Here is a 14,081-nt window from a genome sequence, read left to right as displayed (position 1 = left end):
GAAGTTACTACACACTCTAAATCAATCACAACACTTGCTTTCACATATCCAAGCCCTTGTTCTTCCTTGTTCTTGAGCTTTGTGGATGTGTATGGTGTTTTGGGTTGTAAAAACCGAAAATCTCATACCTTGAAGCAATTCTCTCATCATTTGACATCATTGAGAGCTAGGTGGGAGGTTGGGTAGTTCTTCTCTTTTCTCTTCCTTCTCTCTTTAATTTGATGTACGTTCATGGCTTGTATTTGTTATAACATGTGTTGTGAGTAGTTGGATTTGAGGCTACGGCTAGCTCTAGCCAAACTTATGTGCAAATAATGTAAATTTCCTTGTGGTTTGATGTTTATGCATGTTTCGAATCTTTTGGCTACTATACTTTCATGTATTCTAAGTGTGTTTATAGATTTATCACCTAGAAGCATGCTTTTGGAAATTAATGAATCGGAAACATGAACTTGATAAACTCTTGATTTCGTGAGCATGTGTAGCTAAATAGGTGGTGGCTTAGCTTATTCCTACGGGAATAACTAAGTTGCTTGAATTTCTTACCTTGAAATTAAAGTATGATGTTGTGAGTTTATGTTTCGGAAGAATTTAGGCTCACGGCACCATAGGCCATTTAGGATCCGGAATATTTGAATGATATAAAGGTCGTGTAATTTAGCTTTGCTTCAAAAGAGATTGTTAAATTGCATGATTAGTTGGTTTCTTGGTAGCTTCACCGAAGCACTAAGGGGAAGTTTGTCAAAGCATGTTAGTACATCAAGTATGGGTTACATTTTGTGCATGAGTAAGGTTAGGTGTGATGTCTAAGTCTCTATTCTTCTCATTGATTTAGTCTCTACATTTTTATTTGTTTATTTTATTTTATGCATTTAATTTTCTTTATCCAAATTAAAATTAAAATTAAATTCAGTTTACCCCCCTGAGGTTTGGGAGTAATTTCATGTTAGTCCCTGTCCTTTCAATTTAATCAGTTTACCCCCCCCCCCCCAGCTTGTCAATTCTCCTCAACCGTGTCCATTCCATCCAATTTGGACGTTAAGTCTGACTTTTGAGGGCTAAAATGGTCATTTCAAGACAAAAAAAAACTATAAAAAAAAAAAGGAATTTTTTTATTTTTTCTTTTTTTAATATTTTTTTTCTTCTGTTTTTTATTTTTTTTATTTTTTCTGTTTTTTTGTTTTTTAATTTTTTTCTTCTGTTTTTTCATTTTTTATTTTGTCTTCAACCTATACACCACAAGTTATAATAGGTTTATAAGAACAAAAAGATACTCTTGGTGGTTGAAAACCGCTCGCTGATCTACGATATTTGTGATATATCTCCGATAAAGTGAAGAATTTTAGGAGATATCCCCAATAAAGTGAAGAAATATCTGTAAAAAACGATTTTACACTTTATCTATAAATATCTGTAAAAAATGATTTTACACTTTATCTGTAAATATCTGTAAAAAATAATTTTACACAGACATTTCTTCACTTTATTGGGGATATATCCTAAAATTCTTCTCTTTATCGGAGATATATCATAAATATCATATATCAACGAGAGACTTTCAACCACCTAGAGTATTTTTTTGTTTTTATAAACGAATAAACCTATTATAACTTGTGGTGTATAGGTTGAAGACAAAATTTATATATAAAAAAAAAAAAGATGGAAAAAAAAAACAGAAAAAAAATTAAAAAAAAACAGAAAAAAAATTAAAAAAAAAAACAGAAAAAAAAAATAATAAAACGAAAAAAAGAAAAAAAAATTCCTTTTTTTTTTTAGTTTTTTTTTTGTCTTGAAATGACCATTTTAGCCCTCAAAAGTCACACTTAACGGTCCAAATTGGACGGAATAATAGAAATTGGACACGGCTGATTGAAATTTGAAAGCTTGGGGGGTAAACTAATTAAATTGAAAGGACAAGGACTAACATGAAATTACCCCCAAACCTTAGGGGGGTAAACTAATTAAATTGAAAGGATAGGGACTAACATGAAATTACCCCCAAACCTTAGGGGGGTAAACTGAATTTAATCCTTAAAATTAACTAAGCCGCTCACTACCACAATTGTTAATACCATCCTCATGATCTTTAGCTTCCAAAGGGCTAAGGTTGTGAACTTGTAAAAATGTAGACTTTACATGTGTTTTCTAGGTTTATTTTTGCGGTAATCTAGCTTAGGGTAGAGTTACTCAATCCCTTGGATACGATACTCTTACTTTTCCCCTTTACTAAAACTTGACCTCCTAATCTTGGGAGTAGGGCACATCATCCATAAATTTGCAAACACTTTCATACTCAAGGATGTCCCCAACAATAGGAGTCCGAGTTGCATTCTACTTTATTTTGCTGTGATACTTGGAAGGTTCTAGAGAGACATGTGACATCCAACACCCCATAGAGTACATATTGAACACGAATTGAAGTGGTGATGCAGCTTTAATGATGTGGAATTACTTTATTGGTCCAAGGATGTGTCAACCAATCAGAAAATTCAAAAGAAAGACTGGATCAATACAAACTGAGAGAGAAGCAAGTAGAATTGAAATTGGAGAGCCTTGAACGTCTCACTATATATACACAACATATTTGACGTCAACGGACACCATACTTTCTCCACAATTTCGTATTCTTACTTGTGTTCTCTCTAGTTTCAGGTTTTTCACAATTTTCAAGGAGCTAGCCGTGCCATTACCTTTGATCTACTTTGGATCTTTGGGACGTGACTAAGGGTTGTTCATAAGCTTTTCCATTCATCTTTCTCATGGTTATGTGTAATTGTTGATAGAATTTCTGCTTTAGATTTTCTATGTGTAAACTGAAAACTATGAGTTAACAATATGATTTTTGAATGCAATTTTGATGTTCTTTTCAATGTTAAAATCGTTTATGCGTTCTTGATCTTTATTGGTTGCCGAATTCGTGGAATGATAATCTGATTTTGTTTGATTAATATCTTTTACATGTGTTTGTTCTTTGGTTCGAAACATAAGAGTAATTGCATGTAATTAGAGCTAGTAATTAGGTTTATGCTTTGTAACCCTAATTCAAATAAGTAGTAAAGGCTTGCTTTGAGTCGAAATCAGATTGTTCTTGCATTGAATTGACTTGCTTTGGGTACTTGGATTTTTGCATGATTATCAACTTAACTCACATGAACTTAATGATTTGAAATCTGATTTCCGCATGGTTGCTTTGATTGTGTGATGCATGTTTTCAAAATAGATTGTTTTGGTGCTTTGCTAAATCAATTAAGTAAAGAAAAGAGTAATAAGGGACATTGTTTGCTTTTAACTTTGTTTCTTGGTTGATGACGTTCCATGATAACTAGTAAAGGTTTAAGGATGCATGTAGTAAATTGAGCTTGAATTGTGGTTGATGAATTGTTTTTCAAAGATTTTTCTCTTCCCACCTTTGTAAATAAAATCGTTTTATGTTCTTTTGTTTTCTGAAAATTTCGACTTTGATCTTTAAAATCCCCCTTGTTCTTGCGTTTTTGTGTTTGTATATATGTAAAATCAAATTAGGTTTTGTGAATATAGAAATCGTAAATAACACAAGATAATAATCTGATCTTAGGTAATTAAAATCGTAAATATGTGTTTTAGGTTTCTTGTTTTGCGTTTTGGTAAGTGCTCTTGCTTGTTAACATTTTAGGATTTGTATACTTGTAAATATAATCTGAAATTCTTAACTTAATTTGTAAATAATCTAATTTGTAACATGTTGAATCGTAGAAATTAATTTAGGATTGTGTTTGTGACGTTTTAGTGTTAGAGTTTGTGTTGGATTTGTATTTGTGTAGTTAGAGTTTGTTTAGGATTTGTTGTTCGTGTTTGTGTTATTTGATTTCTAATTTGTGTTAGTTTAGAATTTATTTTCTATATGGATTTGGTTTCCTACTTTGTATATGATTAGTATTTCTTGTGTGTTTAGGATTCCTAGTTTGACTATGACTTGTATTATGTATCTGTTTTGGAGTAGGATTCCTAATCTGTTTCTAATTTGGATTCTGTGTTTGACTTGGATTCTAATTCCTTTTGTAATTGCCGAAATATATGTAAATAAATACTTGTTATTTTCGTATGAATTGTATATTCTTCTTCTTGATTTCGTGTTACATATGAGTACCTTCAATCCCCAGCGTGAACGATCCCTACTTATGCTATAATAATGATGAGATTTTTTAGGATTTAAATTGGCACTCATTTTGAGCGTATCACTGATACAATAGGAAATTATGTGAAGGCTAGTTTTTCAGATGCTACTATGGTTTGTAGTTAAGAGGGACATGACTCAGATTTGTCGAGTGGTGTTGAAGAAACTTCACAGGGTGTCTTGAACTCGGGTATCCAGCTTTCTTTCGAACATGAGAATTTTCAAGGTGTTTGTTCGGCGAGAGGTGAAGGATAGAAGGAATTGAAGGTTTCTGCTCGTAAATGTCGAATCGGAGGGCTAAGGAAATTGCTATGTCTTCGAATAATGACATGGGGAAGCGTAAGTTGATTGACTGCATGGAAGTGGAATAGGCGCAGATAAAAAAAGTAATGCTTAATACGGATGTTACTGAAGTGGTGGGTGCAGTGGATCTGCCCCACCACGAGCAATGAGGCTTTTATGCTGGAACGTCCAAGGTATGGGAAGGGCCCGGACGTTCCGTGATTTGAATGACTTCCTATTTGTTCACAGGCCGGATTTAATTTTTCTTATTGAGGCTAAGATGACTGAGGCTCAAATGGGGAAGTTGAAAACAAGGCTAGGAATGGATGGTGTCCTTTGTGTAGGGAGGAACGAAGATAATAGTGGAGCTCGTGGAGCGTTGTGTTTTCTGTGGAATAATAAAGTTTCGGTTTCATTTGTTCCGTGAAGTATCTTTTTTATTAATGTATTGGTGACTTGGAAGAATCAGAAGAAATGTCGTGTTACTGGCTTTTATGGCCATCCTAAAACTTCTCAATGACATTTATCTTGGGATTTGTTGAGATCACTGAGGGGGGAGAGTTCGGATCCATGGTTCTGTTGTAGGGATTTTAATGAACTACTTGATTTTCATGAGAAAACGGTTCTTTGATGAGGTCTTAACGTCAAATTGATGGTTTCCGGCATGCGGTTGAAGATTGTGGGCTCTATGAATTTGCTTTTACTTGCTCTAAGTTCACTTGGGATAACAAAAGGGTAGGGGAGGCTAATGTTAAAGAAAGGTTGGATCGAGGTTTTGGAAATTTGACCCTTATTCAGCAGTGGGGGGGCTAACTTGTCACCATCTTGTGTCCATGTCTTCTATCATGTCTATTATCGCTAGTGATATGCCTTTAACCGATTTTCATATTAGGGATATGAGTACCTCACATACCTCTGCGCCTAGGGAGGGTGCTGGGAGTACACAAAATCATTCACATGCTTGTATTGACTTAATCTAAGGAATAAAATTTTATCTTTATCTCAAAAAAAAAAAAACTAAAGGTAGAGAGATCCATGGAGAGAATGTAAGAGATGAAAGAAGAAATTAGTTGTTGTCTTTCTCGGGGGAGCCAGTCGGCAGCGGTCCATATTTATTCTGCAACGGGGTTTTGAACTTCAATAGTGACGTAGAGTTTTGTACATTGTTTTTTTTATATATAAATATTTTATTTTTATTATAGGTTTGTTATGTGATTGTTTTTAGGGGTAAAAGTGGAAGAAAATTGCTTGTAGAGTGAACTAAGAAAATAAGCGGGTGGATATAGCCACACCCTAAATAATTAATTTAGGAGATTCTTGATGGTAGATGCATGCTAACCAAACGTGAACACGTTGTTGTAATTGAGAGAGAGAGAGTGATGATCTCTACAACAATGCCACGCATGCGCTCTGGATCCGAACACAACGATCTCTCATCTCAATCTCCCACAAACAAAATCCTCATTCTTCTTCTTTCTTCTTGTATTTACTGACCCCTTTTTGTTTAGATTGGAAATTTCAAATTCATTATAGGATGTCGTCCTTCGACTCATTTCCTAATGAGGACGAACCCCAGAACCTGTCCCCCACCATTCAACCTTTCAATGACGATGGTTACATGGGCTACGACTCGTCGTTCAACCCTCCCACCCAAGTCGACTTCTCCTCCTCCGACCCACCACCTCCGTCTCAACCACTCCACTCGGATTTTCATGACGATGTTGTTCTTCCCAACGAGCAGCAGCAGCAGCACTCACCTGACCCCTACGGAGGAGGAGGGTTTGGAATTGAAGCCTCCAACCCCAACCCCAATGACTACGCGTTGCCATTTGATTCGGCGGTTTCTGAGAGCAATGCAGATGGTAATAATGAGGGTGACATTTTCACTTCCGATGGGCCGGTGCTTCCGCCTCCAGAACAAATGCGTGAGGAAGGCTTTGCACGCCGTGAGTGGCGCCGGTGAGTTCTTATTTAATATAACAATGTATGCTTGTTATGCCCGTGGACATTTCTCTAACCAATGGCACTTTACATGATCTGTTTAGATCCTGATTTGTGAGGATGATCTTGTCCCTGTATTTCGGGATTGCGTTTTCTTGTGATTTAATGTGTTTGGGTGGATATATAATAACATAAAATGGATTTTGTTTAGTCCTTAATTTGCTTGCAGATGAATGCGGACTTATGATATCAACCTTTGTTACACAAATAATAGCATGTTGAATACCAAGATGGGATGCAATGACGAAGAGATACTTCACACAATATTCATTGCAAACTCAATTAAAGAAAAACACATTCTCTTCTAGTTGTTACTGCTTACAGCTTCTCTGATATATAAAGCCTAATAAATTATTGAATAAGCTACTACAACTACTCAAGTCAACAATATATACACTAAGCAACTAGCTCTAGTACTGTTTTAACTAAGGGCAGAGATTTGTCATCTTAATTGCCAAGATATTAGGTTGTGAATTTCTCAATCTGGTTGTAAATGCTTAACATCCCTTATTGGATTTCTTATATGGAACTTTCTAGTATAAACTTTAACTATGATGTTGTTTGCTGATAGGAAAGCTATATAACCTATAAGCTATAAACTTTGTGATAATGGTGATAAGGATTATCATGAACTTGATACCTCTTCCAACAAAGAAAAGAGAAATACCATTGGACTACAAGTTAGTTGGTAGGTATGAGCATTTTTAGAATCTAACTCCGCCATAGTTTCATTTGGTTAATTGACATTAATATTCTTTAGAATCTAAAATTAGTGTTTCATTTTTTTAGAACCAATTTTCCAATATATACTATTATCTTGAGGTATGGATGAAGGGTTTTTGAAGGTGTAGACTCAGCTTATTTTCTTTATCACTAGGCAATGCAACATAGTTAGCTCTTATATCTCTGTATTATAGTTGCTGAATTAAAGATATAAGGGAATGAAGGGTTGTTTGTTCATTAGCATTATATACCAATATTGGAAGAAAAGATCATTACTTTTGTTTTTGATCCTTTTGTCTTTGTTTTAATTTTTGGTTTTTTTTTTTTCTGGTCATTGGTTTCCATCAAGGGATTAAAATAAATAAATAAATAATAACCATTGGATATGCATACTTGCAGTCTAAATGCCATTCATCTTGAGGAAAAGGAGAAAAGAGAAAAAGAGATGCGAAAGCAGATTATTGAAGAAGCTGAAGAGTTTAAACGGGCCTTTTATGAGAAAAGGAAGCTCAATTGTGAATCTAACAAAGCTAACAATAGAGAAAGAGAGAAGGTAGTACTGAGAACATATCTAATGTAGACTCATCATTGTCTACCTACTTTATCTGTCTCTCCCAATTTTACACACATTCTTGTGCGCAATTGCAAACATAACCACCTTCCTTGCTTGTTATCTAAGAGATAAAATTAATCTGACTTTCTTTGCAGCTGTACTTGGCCAACCAAGAAAAGTTCCACAAAGAAACTGACCAGCATTACTGGAAAGCAATAGCGGAGCTCATTCCTCGAGAGGTTCCTAATATTGAGAAGAAGAGAGGGAAAAAAGATCCTGATAAGAAGCCTTCAATCGTTGTCATCCAGGGTCCCAAACCTGGGAAACCTACAGATCTTTCACGAATGCGCCAAATTTTTTTGAAGCTAAAACAGACCCCTCCTCCACACATGATGCCTCCTCCACCGACACCTGCCAAAGATGGCAAGGATGCAAAGGACGGAAAGGAAGGAAAGGAAGGGAAAGACACAAAGGACGAAAATGATGGAAAGGAAGGGAAAGACACAAAGGAAAGGAAGGATCCAAAGAATGAAAAAACAAATACACCAACTGCAGTTGGAAAAACACCAATCTCACCTTCCAAAGGTGTTACTGATAATGGTACAAAGGATGCTTCAACACCAAAGGCTCCTGCTGAACCAAAAGTTGAGCAAACTGGTGAACATGAGGGTCAGCTACCTGCTGAACCCAAAGGTGAGCAACCTTTAGAACCCAAGGGTGAGCAACTCGCTGATGCAAGGCCAACCCTTAAAGAGTGATGTTACATCCTGCTATTTTAATTTTTTTTATTTTCACTCATCAGGAAGAATAAGCACAGTCATATATTGATGCTCCAGAGTCTGCAGCATGAAGTGTACAGTCTGCAGAGATTTCTTTCCAACTTGCTTTAGGGTTTTGTAGGTTAGCTTCATAAGTGAACTACTTTTTTGTGTTCACTCTTTTTATGTTGACTACTTAGCTATTTGAAATTGCATATGTTCTATGGTTTGGCTTCCTAATACTTGGGTATTGTACTTGTTCATCTCTAACCATCAGTTTGAATATATGTTGAAAGGCAAGGTATAGTTTGAGCTGAGACTACACAATCATTCCAATAGTGAAAGAGTGCATAAACAATGTTGTAGAAAATTTTAAGCAAAGATGCAGAGGAATTATTAGTGGAACCACACCCCTGACACCCTTATGGTCAAGTTCTTGCACAAGTTGGATTGCATCTTTGCCTTCTGATTGGTATAGGATGACTGTCTTCCTTCCGGGCTAAATTGTTGTATGATGAAGGATAGCTAATCAGCTCATATCACCACTCTTTGAAATATCTACGCCGGCATGCTTCTGAAGTACTTTCTAGTGTCTTGAAAGCCCGTGGTGATTTTCTGTAAGCACGTGCATGTTGTCAACCTGGATGGTTAATATGGTGGTTAATATGGTAGAGGATTAGACTAAACCCAGGATTGAGGCATAGGATGCCTGGACTGGGCTTAGACCGGATGGCCAGGCTAGAAGCTCAGCATGGGCTACATACTTCAGAGTGTGACTAAGATATGGATTCTTAGCATAGGAGGCCTGGACTGGGAATTAGACTAGATGACCAGGCTAGAAGTTAGATACTTGAGAGTGCACCTTCTGCATCTTTGTTCTGCTCAAGGTTTGGGGGCTGAGCTCCCTCTGCAAATTTTGAATTCAAACGTTCTATGACAAAACCTTAGTCCGCGAGACCTAGATTTCAACCAAACGCAACTAAGACCAATTAAAAAATAGGGGAAATGATCATTTACCCAATTTCAGCTTAAAAATTGCCCACTTGCACAACGAAGAGTTTAAAAACCCCATTTACCCAAAACACTCTAAGGGATTATTTCCCCTTTACCCAATTAATTCTTTTTTTATTCTTTTTATTTATTTTTGGGACTTTTTTGCCCTCTCCTTCTTTCTCACTTATAGAGAGAAGTCATCCTCCACCTTGCTAAGCTCCGGTGACCGGATTCCGGCAACCGATCACTGGAATCCGGCAACTGGTCGCCGAAATCTCGAATCCGGCTACCGGACTGGTGACCGGATTCTGGCATCTGAATTTATTGCCCCCTAATAATGCCCAGTAACTATATTATTGCCCCCCAGTAATCATATTATTGCCCCCCAATACTCATATTATTGCTTTCCAATAATCATATTATTGCCTCCAATAATCATATTATTGTCGTCCAGTAAATTGTATAAACTCCCAAAACCAAAATTAATACCCTACAGACACAATTGATCAACTTATATGCATATTATTGCCCCCCAGTAATATGAGTATTGTCCCCCAGTAATCATATTATTGTCTCCCAATAAACATATTATTGCCCCCAATGCTCATATTATTACCCTCTAATAATCATATTATTGCCCTCAAGTGAATTTCGTAAACTCTCAATAACCAAAATGAATACAATATAGACACAATTGATCAATGAAACCAATATGTTCAGTTGTGCATATTTTTTCCTGCCCCATTCTCGGAGCTCTTCCTATCGAATCAGAAACAAAAAAAACCATCGAAATCAGGAAAAAAAAAAACCATCGAAATCAGGAAAAAAGAAAAAAAAAAAATTCTCCGGCCACCCACGCTTCCCTTCTGGACACCCACGCTCCTCCAGCCCGATTCCGGAACGATTCCGGCCGGATCGCCTTCGTCTTCTCCACGTCATGCACCCCATGCCTTCTTCTTCTTCTTCCTCATGCTCCTCTTCTCTCTTCACTATCCAATCCGTCACAAAATTAAAAGGAAATGGCTGGGCTCGAAATGGTGCTCCTCGTCGGACATGGCTGGGCTCCGATCTTTGAGAGAAAGAAAGAGAAATGGAATTTATCAAAGGATGAGAGACGAGCAGCGTCAGAGGAAGGGATTGCAACGGTTTGATTCGCTGATGTCCTGAGTTGTAGATCTGAGTCAAGGAGTGGGCAAATCGGTCGTGGGATTCTTCAAGGCAGTTGCAGTCGCAGAGAGCGTGGATGACGCTGCTGAGGTTGAGCGGGTCGGGGCGGTAGCCACAGAGGCGGAGGTGGTAGAGGAGGTGGAGGGCTTGGTCGACATTGCGGTGGCAGGTGCAGAAGAAGAAGAAGATTGAGAGGTGATCGGTGGTGGGAGAAGGAAACGTAGGTGGGAGGGCCGGCGAGATCCAGTTGAGAGAGTGAGTCTGAGAGAGAGAGAGATGAATGAAATTTATTAAGTAAAACGAGGGTAATACTGTCAAACACTGTTGATTTGGGTAAATGAGGTTAAAAAACTCTTGCTGGAGTAAGTGGCAATTTTTAGCCTAAAATCGTGTAAGTGGTCACGGCCCCTAAAAAATATTATCCTCTTAATAAATGCTAATGCATGTGCCAATTCACACCTTTTAAATTTAATTATACAGTTTTGTTTAAATGTGTGTGTGACCTTTCTTTCTTTATTTATTTATTTTATGAAAATGCAATTGCAGTTATATATAGTAAGCCTAACCATTACCGAGGAACCGATGGTAAATAAATCAGAATTAATAATTTCCTATGATTCCTAATATAAAAAGAAGAAACAAATTTATTTTTAAAGTTAGGTCTCAATTCTTAAATTTTAGAAGGGGAAATTACTGGTCACTCCCTATACTTTTAGGGCGTCAACAGTTCAGTCCATACTATTCTAGTTTTAACAAATTACTCCTCAGACATTCAAATTTCACACAATGCGGTCTAAAATGACTATTTTAGCCCTCACTTCCTCTCTCTCTCTCTCTCTCTCTCTCTCTCTCTTTCTCTCTCTCTCTCTCTCTCTCTCTCTCTCTCTCTCTCAACAGTTCAGTCCATACTATTCTAGTTTTAACAAATTACTCCTCAGACATTCAAATTTCACACAATGCGGTCTAAAATGACTATTTTAGCCCTCACTTCCTCTCTCTCTCTCTCTCTCTCTCTCTCTCTCTCTCTCTCTCTCTCTCTCTCTCTCTCTCTCTCTCTCTCTCTCTCCTAAAAACAAAATCCCTCCCTAAAACTCTCACAGCTCAGTCTCTCTCTCGCTGGAGTCAAACTCTCACAGTCCCTCACCTAGGGATTGATCCGAAATCCGAATTCAACGACGACGATGTTGTGGAATCACTTGCAAAATGGGATCGAGGCACCGAAGCTGGCCTAGTCTAGCTTCCCGAACTCGGATGAAGCCGAGAACGACATCTGATTACACGCATTTTTATACGTGTAATTATATCTAAAATACTAGAATTAAGCTAACCTCAAGTCAATTATTAGGTAATTAATCCATTTTTATTTATTTTGTAGAAAATAAATAGAGTTGCGGAAATTGAGACAAATTGACACAAATTTGGAGCAAATGGGAGTTATCGACATGAGGACAAAGTAGTCAACACGAGTAAACTGCAGTCATCAAGTGAGAGAAAATCAGTTATCTTTGACGTTGTGTGAGAAGCTGGAGAAAAAAAAAGAAATTTATTAATATGTAATTAAGGAACTGCAGCTTAATTAACCACTGGTTAATTGAAGCATGCAGGCACGTGGTCTAGTTTTGGTTTATCCATTAAGCCCCTGACACATGGCCCTCCTATTAATCTTCTACTTCTCCTTTCTCTCCCAGCCACCCATGATCTCACGGACCATCTTTTCCTTTAAAATCACAGCCATCCATCAATTATCCTTCTCCCTTTGCGACCATGACTGTGCCCCATTATATATACCATCGCAGCCAACTCTAGAGAGAGCGCCGCACCACAAAACAGAGGCAGCCCTTTTTGGGCTGCTCTCTTCTCCACCTTCCTCCTCCATTTTTCCATATTTTCCTTAATTTTATTTTATGGATTTGAAGGATTTACTCACCCAAAGCTTCAAAGATTCATCAAAGACTTCTCCTCTACAAGATTCAAGACTTGGGTAATTGTGGGAGTTGTAAATCAAGACTAGTCATGCTAGCTTTTTAGCTATTTGTGACTATTCTTGTTTTCTCCTACACTTCTCTTCTCTTTTGTATTTGAATTTTGTATCTTTGATGTTTATAATTATGGGTTGTGAGTAATTTTCTTGTTGGGGGTTAGGGTTGTGTGCCCTAACCCAAATTTTGTGTAAATGATGTTTAATTTAATGTAATGATGCAATTTTCATATAATGGATGCTTATTTCAATTATTGTTGAGTTAAAATGCATGTCTAGGAGCCTAGTCAACTCTAGGGTGTGTATTTTGAGCATGTCTAGGACGGAGTTAGAGGCTTGACCCCCTCTAATTCCTAAGCTAGAAACCTTCAATTTCGTATTCGAGGGGTTATAAGCATGGTGATTTACACCCGTTGCGTGATTGCGCGGGCGGGTCGCTTAGTAGTCTAATTCCTCGATCTCTACTCCTCTTGATGTGAATTAGTGACCCTTGAACTGGCTCTAATTCATGCCAAGTGAGTTCCTACGGCCCTTGAACCGGAGTAGGAATACCTTGAAAGGGAATTTCGGTCCTTGAGCCTTGAACCGCCTTGGATACGACTACCGCCAAAGTAGGAATTTGCATCTACATTAGATTAGCTTCCGACACATAGAATTTGGGTGAAGGAGCCTCCCTAACACCCGACATTCCCATTTATTTGGTTATACTTTTATTAATTTCTTTGCATTTTTATTAATTGCTTTACATTTCATCACATTTTGTTAATCTAAAATTCTCCCTCAAAATATTGAAACTCCGACTCATTGTAAATAACCACCACTAGGCTCTTAGTTTTGATTAGGCTTTAGTGAGAACCAAAGCCGAGTATTGCTAAGGCTTGGTGCCATAGAATAGAATTTTTGTTTATTTTGTTCTTCTTTTGCATGCTAAGTGTCTTTAGTTCCGACTACCCAAGGATTGTGGGTTAGCCACTAATCCCCGTGGTACGATAAACTTTGGGCTTAATATTTCCCTATCTTGACAATGATACGTACGCTTGCGTAAATGTGTATCCAAGTCAATGTCGTTGGGTTGAGGAAGAAGGATGACGAGGGCGCTGGTTTAATTTGGGGTTTCTTGGAGCTTTGGGTTTAATTTGGGTTTTCTTCTCGCCTCACGAACTTAGATGAATCACTTACAATTCTGAGTTCAATTGCTGGTTTAGATGTTGGAGCTTTGGGTTTAATTTAGGGTTTCATCTGGGGTAGGCGGGCTGGGAACGGAGCTCGGTGGAGGCGAGTTGGAAATGGGAGCGAAGCTGGTACCTTAGATCATAGAGCATAGCGATAGCAATCGTAGCGACCTTTCCAAGCACGGTAGCGAATCAAGAAGTGAGGTTGATGCTAGGGTCATTGATGATTACATTCATTGATTGAGCCTGAGTGTAACCAAAGATCCGACCGCGGCGGTGGGGAAGAAGTAGGTTGTTGAAA

At 37.6% G+C, this 14,081-nt stretch overlaps 1 protein-coding gene across 1 annotated transcript; it reads left to right on the top strand.

The window, feature by feature from the left end:
• Positions 1 to 5,893: 5,893 nt before the first annotated feature.
• Positions 5,894 to 8,775, top strand: LOC133736222 (clathrin light chain 1). Its single transcript, XM_062163668.1, has 3 exons — positions 5,894 to 6,394; positions 7,559 to 7,712; positions 7,868 to 8,775. The coding sequence occupies exons 1-3, from the start codon at positions 5,970 to 5,972 to the stop codon at positions 8,468 to 8,470; spliced, it is 1,182 nt and encodes a 393-aa protein (XP_062019652.1). The 5' UTR covers positions 5,894 to 5,969; the 3' UTR covers positions 8,471 to 8,775.
• Positions 8,776 to 14,081: the final 5,306 nt, after the last annotated feature.

Source organism: Rosa rugosa, chromosome 1 (genome assembly GCF_958449725.1).
Source record: "Rosa rugosa chromosome 1, drRosRugo1.1, whole genome shotgun sequence".
Classification (NCBI taxonomy): domain Eukaryota; kingdom Viridiplantae; phylum Streptophyta; class Magnoliopsida; order Rosales; family Rosaceae; genus Rosa; species Rosa rugosa.
The sequence above is the reverse complement of the archived record's forward strand: the minus strand, read 5'-3'. Positions and strand labels throughout refer to the sequence as shown.

What these genes read in the sequence shown, in the direction of transcription:
- LOC133736222 (XM_062163668.1), top strand. Translation starts at nt 5,970, where the DNA reads ATGTCGTCCTTCGACTCATTTCCTAATGAGGACGAACCCCAGAACCTG. An exon ending in GCACGCCGTGAGTGGCGCCG is followed by an intron (nt 6,395 to 7,558) that starts GTGAGTTCTTAT and finishes GCATACTTGCAG; the next exon opens with TCTAAATGCCATTCATCTTG. An exon ending in ACAATAGAGAAAGAGAGAAG is followed by an intron (nt 7,713 to 7,867) that starts GTAGTACTGAGA and finishes CTTTCTTTGCAG; the next exon opens with CTGTACTTGGCCAACCAAGA.